The following is a 17,363-nucleotide window of genomic DNA, read 5'->3' as shown; positions in this document are numbered from 1 at the left end:
ATCACATGGTAGGATGATTAGCCGTAGATTAGTCAAAAATATCAGCAGAACATGCTTTTCGTCCGAAACCAGTATTTGATTAGAAACTTAAAACCATGGCCCTACCACCCAAGCTGCCTATTTCACATCACTGATTAAAACAGTGTTGTGGGGGAGCCACATGGTTCCCATTCACAAGAGATTCCCTTCAAACAAAAGAGAACAATTTAGTGCAGTTATCACTGAGGCCTCTCTGTTGATTTAAATTTGCCAAGATTTGAGAGAGAGAGGTAAGCCAACAACAAGAATAATTGAAGGACAATGCATCTCAGACACTATCAGCTTTTACTCCAAAAAACATAGAAAATAGGGAGAGATGAAGAATAAGCATGGGAGGGTGAAAAGTTGGGAAAAAAGATATCTTTTTCTTTACCACTTAATGTATATCTTTTGTACAAAACGTTTGAATTCAGCCAAGAATTTAAAAAATAAAATAAAATAAATCATCATCTGGAGACCCCAGAGAATGTTTGGGCTGTGGTGCCCAACACTCAAAGCTTAATGACATACAAAAGAGAAAAAAGAACGAAGGAAAAATTAGACAGGCCCACCTCCACCTCATTGGGTGTAGGCGGGCAGATTGGTCGGTGATATCCACGTCATCGAGCATCTCCACTTTGTCCTCCCATTTGGACACTTTCTCTCTCATTGGTTATTAAGGTCAATCACACACAAAAAATAAAATGATCAACACATATTAAGCCTACCTACCTCTAATATTCTAACTCTATCTCATAATTTTAAAATTTTCAAATGTAAAAAAGTGATCCAGCAATCAATCATCTAGTACTCTAAGTCAAGCCCATCACCCCTATAAATTCCCTATTCACTGAGAATTTCCAAACTACAAAACAAAGATAGATATAGAGACCTTGTTATAAGGTTGTCTTTATCTCCAAGACCCTTAAAATGTTAACTGGTTTTCTAAGATTGGCTCACATGAGTCTATGGTATGTTCCATCTCTTGCACACTGGACCAGCATTTTGCCATGGGTTGGTGTGCAAAGGATGGAATACGCCGTCGACTTATGAAATGGAATTAGAGAGGTGGGGTGTGCTACTCATGTCTCCCAACAGGTAGTTTGTAAGTTTTTTTTAATTTTACTATAATAAACTTGTAATAATCTCTAGTAAACATGGTGTACATCTTGTATAGTCCATATCATTTGAGATTGTGAGATTATCGTCAATGGTCAACGTAATCTACTTGATTTACCATTTTATTTACACCATGATTTTATTTCTCTCATGGTAAAATTGAACCAATTTCATGATTTTAGCTGTTTGATGACTTTATGGAGAGGCCTAAGCTACCAACTTATTGATGGATCCGACTGACTTTACGTCCCATTTTTTTAAATTTCTCCTTTCTTTCATTTTGATTATTTTTCCTTCCTCGAGATTATTGGCCTTCCCATTCTTATAGAGATTTAGTGATCTGATCTCTTCTTCATCTGGTGGTAGAGATTCACCATCCATACAAGTATTGTTTCTTCTAAATGCCATGTCACCATTAATGAGTATTCTGTTTGAAGCCAAACCAACATTCAAAATCTCACCAACCACTCTCATTAAAATTAGAGAAACATGGCAAGTTTTTCCTTATAAGCAGTTTGAAGAGTCCATTTTTGGGGCCAAACCCAGACATAATCCAGTTCAAGGTTAGTTCTTGGCTGTTTTGGTTTCAATATTTACTTATTTATGTGTTTTTGTTGTATGGCAAATAAGAAAGGCCTTATTAGATTTTATTTTTGCTCCTTATTAGAACTTGTTCTATTATAAAAAGGGTTGGGATCCGTAGACTCATGAAAAGTGAACTCATATGTTCACACGCAATCCTAACTGTTTATAAATGAGATCTAATGGTTGAGATTTATCTTATAGATCCATAATGTATTCTCAGAATACATCTTTTACCCCAATCGTGATCATATACATGGTCGGGATAGTGCGTGATCATATGAGTAGAATTGTGAACCAATTTTAGGGTAAAAAAGTTTGCAAAATTACAACTGAGATCCAAAAGGGAGAATTACTTAATACACCCCAATATATCGTTTTTCCACACTCCACTGACTTTAAAAAATATATAATACAAAAAAATATCATTTATTGTTTTAAGTTTACTCACTCATTTACATCTCTCTTAACTTACCAAAGATTTGGATACATTTTGATGATTTGTGATAGAGAATGACATACTCATTGTATTGGAGATTTAATTTTCTACAGTGAAACATAGTGTATTGTTCTCCAAAAAGATAAAGTATTTATCAATTTTTTAAACATCAAATATTTTTTAAAATTAAAGGAGACAACTTATTAAGTTGGTTTAAGTTTGTGAGTATTGATACGGCGGCATGGGTTGATCATAACTTGCCTTTAAAAAAAAAAGTGTTTTTTTTTTTCCAACACTCGTCATTTTAAAATAAAGTGGAGAAGAAAGTAATGCAATATCATTTTCGATGTTCCCTCTATTGAAAAGTTGAGGATTCACTACTTTCAAAAGCAACAAATTCATTGCTATATTTGTTCCAAAGGTGCAATTTGACTATTTATTTAATTTTACGATTGAGAATGTTTACAATCCAGACTTGTAAAACTGTAGTTTTCCAATAAATAATAATAATAATAATAACAAAAAGAGAACTCTCTCTCAAACCTCTATAATATGAATTTGATATTCGTGACAATTTTACATTTAAAGTCTTTTTTAAGCGACGGGCATTTAATTGAAAAAAAACTTTATCAAGTGGATTAATATTGGTCGCCTAAATAGAGAATTATTACTGTTGATGAGATTTATAACTCTTAATATAAGGTTCAAAAGACCGAATAGTTGATCTATACGCCAAGAACTTTGAGTACACAAGTACTTGAACCCATAGGAAATTGAAAAGTGGACAAAATTAAACTCAATTTTGTGCACTGTAGGGCCTTGCATCCAACCCCATTTTGTAGATTTTCTTTTCTGGGCCGAAATTTAATACCATCACGTATAATCTTAATATCTAATCAACAAATAATATTCCTTTTGGAACATAAATGACTACAAATGTATAATTATCCATCAAAGCTGATTTTTGGTACAGTTATAAATTACTAACTAGGTAATGGCACAAGTCACAAAGTACTAGGATTACCTATTATTTCATGTAAAATTAAACCATTGTAGTTCGATCGTGCACATAATAATTTGACCCATAGATGACATCTGGGCCAAAAAAATAGAGAGAGAGAAAAAAATATACTATTTTCAATCCAATCGTCTAATTTCATGTGGCATAAATTAATGGACAGAAGAAAAAAAATAAAAATCAAATCCCTTAACCCGATTACAGAATCATTGCGGAGAGAATTTAACTTGATACACTTCAGTCATGTCTGGGTTAAATAGCCCGAAGTGTTGCTCAGTCCCAGCAGGTTTGAGGTCTTCATTGAACATTGCAAACACATAAGTTTCTATGCTCTTCCCTGGTTTCTTTGGTGTCCCAATTATAGATGTCACATGTGCAATCAAGTTGTTGTTATATGTCTGGGCAATATCAATTGTCGCCATATCGCCATTTCCATCCGAGGGCCATCCTGTCTCACTCACAACGATCTCAACATTGGGTGCACCTGCCAACTCTAGTGCCCAATACAATGCATCGAGCATGGCATCAAACATGTTTGTATACCCGAGTGCCTCATCCTGTACAACCACCTCTGTAGTGTTGAAGATTGCATAGTCCAACCGGATGGTTTTTGGGTCTGCAGAGTAGGCAAAAGAAGGGTACACATTGCAAAGGAGAGGGTAATTCTTTGATTCCAAGAATTCAACAATAGGTCTCATTATAGGCGCGGATTCTGCCGAGAATTCTCCTTTGGAAGGAGGGTATGATGTTCCTAACACAGTCAAGAACACACTTGTACTAACAGGGATTGAAATGTTTGCAGCTCTCAGTGCGACATCTAAGTTTTGCATGGCTGGAAGCACATATGCCGCTAAGTCACCCGGGATAACCTCGTTGCCAACAGACACATAACGGAAATGCACCGCAGGTGCGTATGGAAGCACATGAGTGTTGATCCAAGTAGTAGCATAAGATGGGTCATTTGCTAGATGTGCGAGATCTAGGTTATGGACTCCGAGGACTACTTCAATTCCTGATCCTTGTAATGCATTCAAGGCAGAGGGGTTGGGGTCGAAAAGTCGAAGCTTTGAAATATTTCTTGATTGGTACAGAGCTACCACCTGGTCTGGAGTTGGAAGATTGTCACCCAACATTCCATAGTTCACACCAATACCTTGAGCAACTACATTAATTGAAAAAATATATAAATTAGTATACTTAAGAAAAACAATAATGTAAAAGTACATAAATATCAAAACCATAGGATTTTTTGCTGTTATATACCTGTCAAGCCTAGTAACTGAATCAGGATAAGCAGAAAAACAGACAAACACGAGAAGTGATATTGATCCATCGACACAATTCTCTGAATTTGGAGTGTCCAATCAAGAGCTTTCCTGTGAGAATTTCTTGCTAAGTCAGAATAACTATCAAATTAAATCAAGAAGAAGAAAATAAGTGTATTAAACCAACAATTAATTTTTTCAAATTATGTTTTTCATTTAAGTGAAAATTTTGCTATTTTAGTTTTAAATATCGTACTCAGATTATTTCAATCAATAGTGATGAAACCAAGTCGATAAAAAATGTTAAAATTTTAAAACTCAAAAAATCTAAAAGATATTATATCTGTGAAAATAAAGAGTATATTAATTTTGAACAACTTTTAAATTGATTATTAGACCAAATTATAATATGAATGCAACTGGTTTATATTTCCTTTATAATTCGTCGTTTTGCTCAAATGAATTACACTGGTAATCTAATACCACAACCCTCTAAATTTCATGGAAAAACACAGATCCAAAAAAATAAAAAACAAAAAACAAAAATTGGGCTTGATTCAAGGTTTTGAAAATGGATGGCTGATGAACTATTATGATTTTTGTTATGAAAACCGTTAAATCTCATGTATGATCACATTTGCTATTTACTTATTTGCCCTTGTGAACTTACATTCAACTCAAGGGCATAAAGATAAATTCATTAAATTGTTCAAATTATCAAATTTGTAAAATTATAATTATAATTATAATTTAATGAATTTGCCTTTATGCCCTTGAATTGAATGTAGGTTCACAAGGGCAAATAAGTAAATAGCAAATGGAATCATACAAGAGATTTAATTGCTTTCGTAATAATAACCAAAAATCATGACACATCTATTTATTTTTTTGTATCATCAACTCTTTTTGTTCATAGGCACCACATGTATTTAAAATGTCTCTACTACTCTGAGAGATTTTTCACTTATAGAAAAGTCAATCTAAGATTTTACTGAATTCCATCTAACTAATCTCACAAAATTTAACGAGGGAAATTTTATAATTTGGAGAGATGCCCTCAATACATGCAAGCTTGTGAGAGATTCAGGATTCTATGAATCTTTTCCTATTATTGAATCTAAAAATATAGATAGGCTAATGATTTTTCGACTCGAGTATTTTCACTCGATCTGATGTGGCAAAGACACAAAATCGTTGATCGGTTTCTTGTGTATCCCTAAAAAATTGATCAACGGTTCTGTACCCTTACCGTGTTAACCCACTTTTAGGGTCTTGTCTAGTTTCTTGATTTATTTTCAAACACTGGAATCGATGTGTTTTAAAAAAAAAAACCATTGAAAAAATACAGCTAAAGGAAGATAAGTTGTATATTAATGCAGAAAATTAAAATATGAAAAATATTTGAAAAGATTTGCTTAGAAAAATAAAGTAGTTAAAAACAAACACGTACGAAGGTTTTTTCAAAAGCAAATCATGAAAAGGCAAGTCCAGGGTCATACCTGTCCACTCCTCGAAAAAGCTCAATTTATGCAGAAATTAAAGAAAATTTAGTAAGATCGAATGGAAACTATTGTTAGTGCTAAAGAGTCTTAAATAAGAAAATAGCTTTCTAATGCCAATCTAATTCGGTCTAATTAATCTCTTTTCAAATCTATTTTGGGAAATTATTAATCCTAATCCCACTAGTATTACTATATTGAGTCCAGATCTTATGCCCCTAAGTGGACGATTGAAATCCTTATGTGCCACGTAAGTCACAATTTAAGAAAATTTTAAAACAAATATATAAGGGTATATATTCATTTGCGTAATGTAATTAAATATATAAGACCAATTGATTTTGGTCTTAAATGTATTATTAGAGATTCTTAAAAATGTTATTAATGTCGTCATTATAATGCAATTGAACAGCTGGCATTGATGTGGGTATTGTAGTAGAATACTACCAGGGTATGGTTTGTATAGTAGCATATCTGTGTCCATTTTTTCTAGTAAAGGTACGTGGATTGCACATGAGGCTCCACTTGTAGTATTGTTCTTTTTCTTGTTTTAACGTAAAATATAATTTCCTTAAAAAAAAGAAAAAAAAAAGAGGTATGAAGTAAGTTGAAAATTTGACTATTAATACTACACGCGCGTGTGTGTGGGCTAAAAGTTTCGGAATAGATTGATTTTTTGTGAGGATGATCTCTATGATGAGAGGATCATCCTCATAAAAAATCAACCTATTCTAAAATTGCTAATCCTAGTTTATAAGCGGAAGAATCATGGATTGTTCATTGTTTATCTTTAATTTCTAACTACTTTTCATAGGGTTAGAAGTTTTAGAATTTATTGATTTTTTTGTGATGATGATCTCCTCATCATAGAAACCCTCCTTACAAAAAATTAGTTCATTCCAAAACTTTTTTACCATATAGGACAAAAAACTATCTAGAATGTTATATTCGGAACTCTATCCATATATATATGGGAAATGTTCAGCAACAAACATTTTTCAAAACATGGGTTAGAGGTTTTGGAATGGGCTGATTTTTGGTGAGGATGATCTCTACGGTGAGGAGATCATCATCACCAAAAATCAGCCCATTCCAAAATTTCTCACGCCATCAAAAATGATTTACAAGAAATGGACGGTCCATGATTTTTCAACTTGTAAACTGGGACTAGAAGTTTTGGAATGGGCTGATTTTTGGTGAGGATAATCTGCTTACTGTAGAGATCATCCTCACCATAAATCAGCCCATTCCAAAACCTTTAACCCATGTTTTGCCAAAATGTTTGTTGCTGAACGGGACCCTATATATATATCAGGTTCAAGGGCCATGTGAGAAAACATGTAAGAAAACTTTCGTTTTTCAAAATAAGGGTTAGAGGTTTTGGATTGAGCTGATTTTTTGCAAGGATGGTCACTATGATGAGAAGATCATCCTCACAAAAAATCAGCTCAATCAGAAACCTCTAAATCCATCAAAAGTGATTTACAATTAGTGATAAAAATTGAAAAAAAATCGACGGTCCACATTCTAAATCACTTTTAATGGGGTTAGAAGTTTCAGATTGGGCTGATTTTTTTTTTTTTTGTGGATGATCTTCCCATCATAGAGATCATCCTCACAAAAAATCAGCTCAATCTAAAATTTCTAACCCATATTTTAAAATTTTATTTACCGCCGAAAGTTTTCTTACATGTTTTCTCACATGGCCCTTGAACCTGTATATATATATATATATGGGTCGGTCCTAAACAATATTCTTGAAATTTTTTTGTCTTATATGATTAAAAAGTTTTGGAATAAGTTGATTTTTTGTGAGAATGATCTCTATAATCAGTAAATTATCGTCACATAAATCAGTCAATTCTGAAACTTCTAATCTCATGAAAAATTGTTACAACCTAACGGTAAAAAATTGACGATTCTTCAACTTATAAATTAGGGTAAGGAATTTTAGAATTGGCTAATTTTTTGTGAGGATGATTTTCTCATCATAGAGATCATCTTCACAAAAAATTAGTCCATTTTGAAATATTTTAATCATATAGGACAACTTTATCTAAAATGTTATTTAGGATTTTGTCAAAGTAACCCAACCCATGTATATATGTAAAGAGAGAGAGAGAGAGAGGATGAGATCATCCCTATAAAAAGTAGTTATTTGTAACAGTAAAAAATGAATGGTCACGTTTTCTTGAACATTGTCTATGGAACCCGACCTTATATATATTCAAAATTTAAGAATAAAATAAGAAGTTCAAAATCTAAGTAAAATATTAATGTTAAAATTACATAAAAATATCTATCGCTAGATATCATTGCTTATCAGTGAATGTTTTTTAACTTAATTGAATTATTAAAATTTAAAAAATATTTATCAAATTAATATTTTATGAGTGTTGCTAAAATATATAATAGTGGGTTAGGGGCTGGGCATTAGTAGTCCTAGCCCAACCCAGATTTGACGGGTTGAAAACTATTGAGCGTGACCCTACTTTTGCGGGTTCAATTGACAGTCCTAAGGATGACTGGGCCATAGGTAGGGGCAAGTTCTAATTATTACTATAAATAATTAAAAAAAAAATTATCCAATATGTTTATTGTTGTAAGATCTTTTGAGAATCTACCTGTACCACCATTTTTAATTTAAGTAACCTTACTGATATATGGGTATGACATATGCAAATCAAACGAAAAATGAAGTAATATTTTTTAAGAGAAAAGAAAGGAGAAGCGTGTAGTTAGATATGATTTGCTATTATACGACATTTATTCTTTGTGAAGGTTGACCTCTACATGTGGTGTTGCATTCAAAGTGTTCCCACCCCAGTTTCTGAAATCTCGACACATTCAGATTTGAAAGGCTCTAGATAGGACTTAGCCGTGTTATTGTGGTGTGATGCATTCAAAGGGTTCCCACCCCAGTTTCTGAAATTGCGATACATTCGGATTTGAAAGGCTCTAGATAGGATTCGGCTGTGTTATTGTGGTGATGCATTCAAAGGGTTCCCACCTCAGTTGCTGAAATCTCGATACATTTGGCTTTGAAAGGCTCTTAGCATGCTATATGCAAAATTAGAAACTAGTGCATCTGCCATAAGTGTTGCACATGGATGTAATTACATTTACAGTACTATTGACCATATTAGTAAATTAGAGGATTCACTACTTTCAAAATCAACAAATTCCCTGCTATATTAGTGTTCCAAAGGTGCAATTTGACTATTTATTTAATTTTATGTTTGAGAATGTTTATAGTAGAGGTGATTTCGTGTTATCTCTTACAACTCAACTCCTTCGATTCGCCCCACACTCTTTGCTTCCTCCGATTAGTAGTGATACTGGTGTGGTACCCGTTAAAAATCCTTCGATGATAAAGTTAGTTCTCAAGTTAACTAGTAATAGACTCTTTGACCTCTCCATTTTCAAATCCCTTTCCTCTAGGTCTCCACCTCTATTTATAGTTTTTCCTTGAAATCTCTTCAAATAAGGAATTTCCTCGAGATCCCTAATCTTCAGAGATCTCCAGTGAGGATTCTTTACTTTTAGGAGAAGTTACTAAGAAAGGGAAATATTCACATGGACTCTATTATCTATTTCCTTGATTCCTGGGATTTTTCTTAAAATTAAGGGATCTGGGTTGACTTGATGACAACCCACAAATCTAAATTACTTGGTTTATATGCTGGGTAGAACTGACATTTGAGCTTTGTCCTTCAGATAAGTTGGGTGCCTTAGGTACCACTTAGGAGCAAAAACCATTTAGTTGTAGTCTCCTTTTAGTCTAGCTCTTAAGACACATGTAGGGTCCAGATATCTTACTGATTTAACCCTCTATATTTACAATCCGGACTTGTAAAAAAATAATAATAACAAATAGAAAACTCTCCCAAATCTCTATAATATGAGTTTGATATTCATTTTATATATACGGACAATTATGCATTTTAAGTCTTTTTAAAGACAGGGATTTACTTGAAAAAAAAAAAAAAAAACTTTATCAATTGGATTAATATTTGTTGCCAAAACAGAGGATTAGTACTGTTGATGAGAATCATAACTCTTAACATAAGGTTTCAGAAGACCCCATTTAGTAGATTTTCTTTTCTTGACCAAAATTCAACACCATCACATATAATCTTAACATCTAATAAACAAATAATATTCCCTTGGGAACATAAATTACTACAAATGTACAATTATCCGATTCTCATAACAGCTGATTTTTGGTCCAGTTATAAATTACTAACTCGGTAATGGCACAAATCACAAAGTACTAGGATTACCTATTATTTCATGTAAAATTAAACCATTGAAGTTCGATAATGCACATAATAATTTGACCGATAGACATCTGGGTCAAAAAAATGGAGAGAAAGAAAAAATTATATACTATTTTCAATTGAATCGTCTAATTTCATATGGCATAAATTAATGGAGAGAAAAAGAAAAACCAAATCCCTTAACCCGATTACAAAATCATTGCGGCGAGAAATTAACTTGATACACCTCAGTCATGTCTGGGTGAAATATACCGAAGTGTTGCTCAGTCCCAACAGGCTTGAGGTCCTCATTGAACATTGCAAACACATAAGTTTCTATGCTCTTCCCTGGCTTCTTTGGTGTCCCAATTGTAGATGTCACATGTGCAATCACGTCATTGTTATAGGTCTGGGCAATATCAATTCCTGTCTCACTCACAACGATCTCAACATTGGGTGCACCTGCCAACTCTAGTTCCCAATACAATGCATTGAGCATGGCATAAAAATGTTCGTATACCCGAGTGCCTCGTCCTGTACAACCACCTTTGTAGTGTTGAAGATTGCATAGTCCAATCGGATGGTTTTCGGGTCTGCAGAATAGGCAAAAGAAGGGTACGCATTGCAAAGGAGAGGGTAATTCTTTGATTCCAAGAATTCAACAATAGGTCTCATTATAGGCACGGATTCTGCCGAGAATTCTCCTTTGGAAGGAGGGTATGATGTCCCTAACACAGTCAAGAACACACTTGTACTAACAGGGATTGAAAGGTTGGCAGCTCTGAATGCAACATCTAAGTTCTGCATGGCTGGAAACACATATGCTGCTAAGTCACCCGGGATAACCTCGTTGCCAACGGACACATAATGGAAATGCACCGTGGGTGCGTATGGGATCACATGAGTGTTGATCCAAGTAGTATCATAAGATGGGTCATTTGCTAGACGTGCGAGGTCTAGGTTATGGACTCCGAGGACTACTTCAATTCCTGATCCATGGGTTGGGGTCGAAAAGGCGAAGCTTTGAAATGTTTCTTGATTGGTACAGACCTAGCACCTGGTCTGGAGTTGGAAGATTGTCACCCAACATTCCATAGTTCACACCAATACCTTGAGCAACTGCATTAATGCAAAATATACATAAATTAGTATACTTAAGAAAAACAGTAATGTACAAGTACATAAATATCAAAACCATTGGATTTTTTGCTGATATATACCTGTCAAGCCTAGTAATTGAATCAGAATAAGCAGAAAAACAGACGAACACGAGAAGAGATATCGATCCATCGAAACAATTCTCTTAATTTGGAGTGTTCAATCAAGAGCTTTCCTCTGTGAATTTCATGCTAAGTCAATATAACTATCAAATTAAACAAATTTAATCTATTTAAATCAAGAAGAATGATAAATAGAAACAAGTGTATTAAACTAACAATTAATTTTTAGTATTAAATATCGTACTCAGGTTATTACAATCAATAGTGACTAACCCAAGTCGATAAAAAATGTTAAATTTTTAAAACACAAAAATCTAAAAGATGTTAGTTCTGTGAAAATATAGAATATATTAATTTTAAATTGATTATTAGACCAAATTATAACATGAATGCAAATGGTTTATGTTTCCAATAAAAACTTTCCTTAAGATTTTAAGTCTTACTTAGGGTCATTTTGTTCAAATGGATAACCACATTAGTAATCCAACACCACAGCCCTCTAAAATTTCATGGAAAAACTCAGATTAAAAAAAAAAAAAAATTTGGACTTGATCCCAGGTTTTAAAAATGGACGGCTATTGAACTTTCATGATTTTTTTGTTATTATTACGAAAGCAGTTAAATCTCATGTATGATCACATTTGCTATTTACTTATTTGCCCTTGTGAACCAACATTCGTCTCAAGGGCATAAAGGAAAATTCATTAAATCTTTTGACTTATCAAACCTTTTTCGTAAAATTATAATTATAATTTAATGAACTTACCTTTATGCGCTTGAGTCGAATGTAGGTTCACAAGGGCAACTATGTAATAAATAGCAAATGTAATCATACATGAGATGTAAATGCTTTCTTAACAATAACAAATGTCTCTACTACCATTTGAGAGATTTTTGGTATCGTCGACTCTCTTTGTTCATAGGCACCACATGTATCTTAAATGTCTCTACTACTGTGAGAGAATTTTCACTCATAGGAAAGTCAATTCAGAATTTACCGAATCCCAATCACACAAATTTAACGGAGGTAATTTTGTAATTTGGAGAGATTCCCTCAATACATGTAAGATCTTGAAAGATTCAGGATTCTATGAATCTTTTCCTATTATTGAATCTAAAAATATAGATAGACTAATGATTTTCTGATTCAAATATTTTCACTCGATTTGATGTGGCAAGGACACAAAATCGTTGAACGATTTCTAGTGTATCCCTAAAAAAAAATCGATCAACGGTTCTGTACCCTCACCACGTTAGACCAAAAGAAAATACTCGAGTCAAAATATCTCGGTTCTTATAGGTATCTTGTTTTTTTTCTTTTTAGGACAAACACACCCCGGAATCATCTATCAGCCCACTTTTAGGGTCTTGTCTAGTTTCTTGAATTATTTCCAAACACTAGAATCGATGTGTTTTAAAAAAACCATTGAAAAAATACACCTGAAGGAAGATAAGTTCTATATTAATGCAGAAAATAAAATTAAAATATGAATAATATTTGAAGAGATATGCTTAGAAAAATAAAGTAGTTAAAAACAATTGCAGGGTCATACCTCCCCACTCCTCGAAAAGTTTGTGTGTACTAACAAAGCTCAATGCACGCAGAAACTTTAAAAAAAACAAAAAAACACAAAAAAAAACAAAAAAAACAAACAAAAACAAAAAATCTTTAGTAAAATCGGATGGAAACTATTATTAGTGCTAAATAAGAAAAATCTTTCTAATCCCAGTCTAACTTGGTCTAATTAATCTCTTTTCGAAATCTATTTGGGAAAAATAGTAATTCTAATACCACTTGTATTACCTTATTGAGTACAGATCCTATGCAGCCAGGTGGAGGATTGAAACCCTTCTCCCACAAATCAATACCTGCCACGTAAGTCACAATTCAAGGAATTAAAAAAAAAAAAAAAACAGAAGTGTATATACTCATTTTGGTAAAGTAAGTAAATATATAGGACCAATTGATTTCGGTGTTAAAAGTGCTATTAGAGATTCTTAAAAGTGTTATTAGTGTCGTAATTCTTGTATAATTGAACAGCTGGCGTTGATTTGGGTATTGTATTAGAATACTACCGTGACTATGGTTTGTATAGTAGTATATCCGTGTCCTTTGTTTCTAAATTTCTAGTATGAGAAAAGGCACACGGGTGCACTTGAGGCTCAACTAGTCGTATTGTTCCTGTTATTGTTTTAATGCAAAATATAATTTTCTGAAAAAAAAAAAATCAGTCCAATCTGAAATTTCTAAATTTATCAAAAGTGTTCTACAAATTATTGGTAAAAAATCGATAATTCACATTTTAAATCACTTTAGATGGGATTAGAAGTTGCAGATTGGATGACCTTTTTTCAGGATGATCTTCTCATCATAGAGATCGTCCTAACAAAAAGTCAGCTCAATCTGAAACTTCTAAGTCATATTTTGAATAATGATTGTTACTACATAATTTTTACATATGTTTTTACTTATGTCCCATGATCCGCACCATTAAAAATATCAAGCACTAGATATCATTACTTACCAATGATGGTTTTTTACTTAATTGAATTATTAAAATTTTGAAAGTTACTAATTTTGAAAATTTTATGGATAAAAAACATATGAATAAAGAGGAATTAACAATTTGTTGCATTAGTAAGAGGTAGTGCAATAGAGAGGTAAGGTTGTGTGTTGCATTATGAGTTGTTAAACACCAAATTATAGCGCAAAAAATTTGTGTTCACATCTTGAGATGCCCAAAATAATATGGCAAAGGATTTGTATTGATGATGATGATAATATAGATCTCGATTTTCACTCACCCAATGAAGCATTCTCTTCTAATTAATAGTTAAAATTTATTCAAGCAAAGATGAGAACTCATTTAACATTTCCCTTTATCCCCCAAAGGAAGATACGTGATTTCTTCTAGAAAAAAACAATGTTCAATTTAATGGAATCTCTAATTCCTTTTACCACCAAAAGGAGATTGCAAATGCCCCGAGGTTTAATTGTTGTTTGTTGTAAACATCAAGTTTTTAGGAATATCAAAGAAAATCTATATAATAAAACACAATTGTAAGATTCATAATTGCTATTATTTTGTAGGAGATAAACATCACATCCAGCATTAGAATTTTGTGCTTTGTTGAGGGGGAGAAGGAGGGGGATAAACTTCTCATCATACTACTATAATTTTGTGTGTTCCACCACTATCTCATATTATTGTCTTTCATCTCCTCCCTCCCTCCTTTTCAATAATACCTTTTCTAACTTTATTTTTTTTCTTTTTTCTTTTAACTTCATTTAAATCAAAGATTTTTCAATAATACCCCTTCAATTTAATTATTTTGTCTCTTTTAACCCATTAAACCTCAAGGGAAATGTCAGTGCCGTGAGTATGGACAAACTCTAGTTTATTTAATAAAACACAATGGTTGTCTTTCTTCAAGGTTTATCCTTTATAAAGAATGCTTTAGATTCAATCTCACATGTATCTAAAGAAATAATTTCAACTTCATTATTTTTTATCTTCTACTTGTTTTCAATAATATCCCTCCAACTATATTCTCTTTCTTCTTCTCCCTATTTTACAATAATTCTTTTTCACCTTTATTGCATTTTATCCTTCTCCCCCTTTTCTATTAATAATACCTCTAGAACTTTATACTCTTTCCTCTTTTACCTCTTTAACTGCAAAGGGGATGACCATTCCCTAGGTACAGGCAAGTTATAATTATTATTATAAATATATATATATATATATATATTTGAAATTTATCCAATATTTTTGTTGTTGTAAGATCTTGTGAGAATCTAACTCTAGCACCATTTTTAATCTAAATAACCTTAATGACATGGAGGTATGACTTTTGCAAACCAAACAAAAAATGAAAGAATATTTTTAAGAGAAACGAAAGGAGAAGCATGTACAGTTAGATATGATTTGTTATAATAACCTAATAATTTGGCATTATCATGAAATTGAAGGGATGTACATAAATTTATTCTTTGTGAAGGTTGGCCTCTAGATAGGACTCGGCTGTGTTATTGTGGTGTTGCACTCAAGGGGTTCCCACCACAGTTTCTGAAATCTCGAACCATTCAAATGTGAAAGGCTCTTTATAGGACTTGGACTCGGCCATGTTATTGTGGCATTGCATTCAAAGGGTTCCCACCCCAGTTTCTAAAATCTTGATCCATTCAGATCTGAAAGGGCTCTAGATAGGACTTGGTCGTGTTATTGTGGTGTTGCATTCAAAGGGTTCCCACCCCAGTTTCCGAAATCTTGATTCATTCGGATTTGAGAGGCTCTAGATAGGATTCGGCCGTGTTATTGTGATGATTCATTCAAGGGATTCCCACCCCGGTTTCTGAAATCTCGATACATTAGGATTTGAAAACTCTAGATAGGACTCGGCTGTGTTATTGTGGTGTTGCATTCAAAAAATTCCCACCCCAGTTTCTGAAATCTCCATACATTTGGATTTGAAAGGCTCTAGCATGCCATATGCAAAATTAGAAATTAATTCATCTGCCATAAGTGTTGCATATGGATGTAATTACATTTACAATACTATTGACTATAGTGGTAAAGTTAAGAAGAGGTGTTGGTGATCAAAGTGGGCCATGGTAGTTGGTAGCATGTCATGATCATCACCCCCTCCCTATATATATATATATTTGTCAACCTAAGTGATGGGTCCCAGTGCAATGTGTGTCTCCCTAAGAACTCATCATACGCCTGTTTTAGGGGAAACACCGAATTTAATTTCCCCACCAACCATAACATTTAGAATTTTATTTTTGTTAGACATTAAACCCCAAATTGAAGCTATAGCTTTCTTTTGTTGCAAAGGGTCACGCCATTTTAGGCCATTAGGTGTACTATACTAATTTCATGGCCTCTTGTTGGTAATATATTTTATGGACTTTTCTAACCTCCATCAAACACTAGAATTTACGGAAAAAAAAAAAAGATTTCTCGGAGATTATCATGTTCAATCTTGTAGGGATTAATACACTTTTTCTTATCTTAGGGACACATTTTTAACTACCATCCCAACGGTCATGTTAGTGGTGAGCCTCAACTCGTTGGTGAAGCTAGCATTTTCCATTAGAGAATTGGTCTAGAATGGTGTTATTTTCCAATACCAACAGATGGTGTGTACTTGGTACATTTTGGTTGGATTTAAAACACATAAGGTTGCGTGCACGACTTGTCTAGGAGCTCAATGTGTTTAAAACACCAACTAAATCCTGCCGCATAGACATACCGTTCTGGATCCTAATTCTTTCCATAAATGATAGTAACCTTATGGATCAGAGGTGTGTTCGGTTATTGTAATAGAGGCAAATAAAAAATCATCGAGATTTTACGTTCACAATTCCCCAGGATCATCTGAGGGTGCAAACCTTGGGAAGATGATTTGAGGAGCTAATTAAGAGTTACATTTTACATAGTCAAATTACCAATACCATTAAACAGAAGGTTAAAAAAAAAAAAAATTCCTAATTTTAATTAAATGCAAACTTTCATAAAACTTGATTTATAATTTTCTTTCAGCAACATAATTTGCTCCAAATTGCTGGGCAACATTTTAGGTAATTGGAATATGACTATTTATCTATTTTATCCTAATTGAAAACCTAAAACTCAAAAAAAAAAAAAAAAAAAAAAAAAAAACAATGGGAGAGAGGGAGGAGTGAGTCTCATACTCCCAAAATTATTTTCCTTTTCACTATTATTTAATAATAAGATAATTAAAAGCAAATTAATTTGCATGGAAGTAGCAATGCCCAAAAAATACACCCACCCTAATACGTATTCCCGTTTTACCTCATAATTTTCTAGTATCCAACGTCGTTGGACACACACAGACAATGTCCAATGACCAATTGAGATGGGGTGTTGTTCGTAGTTGCCTAGGGATCAGTTCTTCTCAGCAGTAGCTAGACACA

The 17,363-nt window shown here is 33.2% G+C and overlaps 1 protein-coding gene and 1 pseudogene across 1 annotated transcript; both read right to left on the bottom strand.

Moving 5' to 3' along the window:
* Window positions 1–3,327: 3,327 nt before the first annotated feature.
* LOC147409053 (putative glucan endo-1,3-beta-glucosidase GVI) lies at window positions 3,328–4,402 on the bottom strand. Its single transcript, XM_086417419.1, has one exon. The coding sequence runs from the start codon at window positions 4,400–4,402 to the stop codon at window positions 3,383–3,385; it is 1,020 nt and encodes a 339-aa protein (XP_086273545.1). The 3' UTR covers window positions 3,328–3,382.
* Window positions 4,403–10,416: 6,014 nt separating this feature from the next.
* Window positions 10,417–11,489, bottom strand: LOC147409052 (putative glucan endo-1,3-beta-glucosidase GVI pseudogene; annotated as a pseudogene).
* Between the last annotated feature and the right edge of the window lie 5,874 nt (window positions 11,490–17,363).

Source organism: Akebia trifoliata, chromosome 2 (assembly GCF_017979445.1).
Source record: "Akebia trifoliata isolate Shusen 1 chromosome 2, ASM1797944v1, whole genome shotgun sequence".
Taxonomy (NCBI): domain Eukaryota; kingdom Viridiplantae; phylum Streptophyta; class Magnoliopsida; order Ranunculales; family Lardizabalaceae; genus Akebia; species Akebia trifoliata.
Note: the sequence above shows the minus strand (reverse complement) of the source record. Positions and strands in the feature narration are given on the sequence as shown.

Coding starts and splice junctions, on each gene's coding strand:
- LOC147409053 (XM_086417419.1), bottom strand. CDS start 4,402: ATGTACTTTTACATTATTGTTTTTCTTAAGTATACTAATTTATATATT.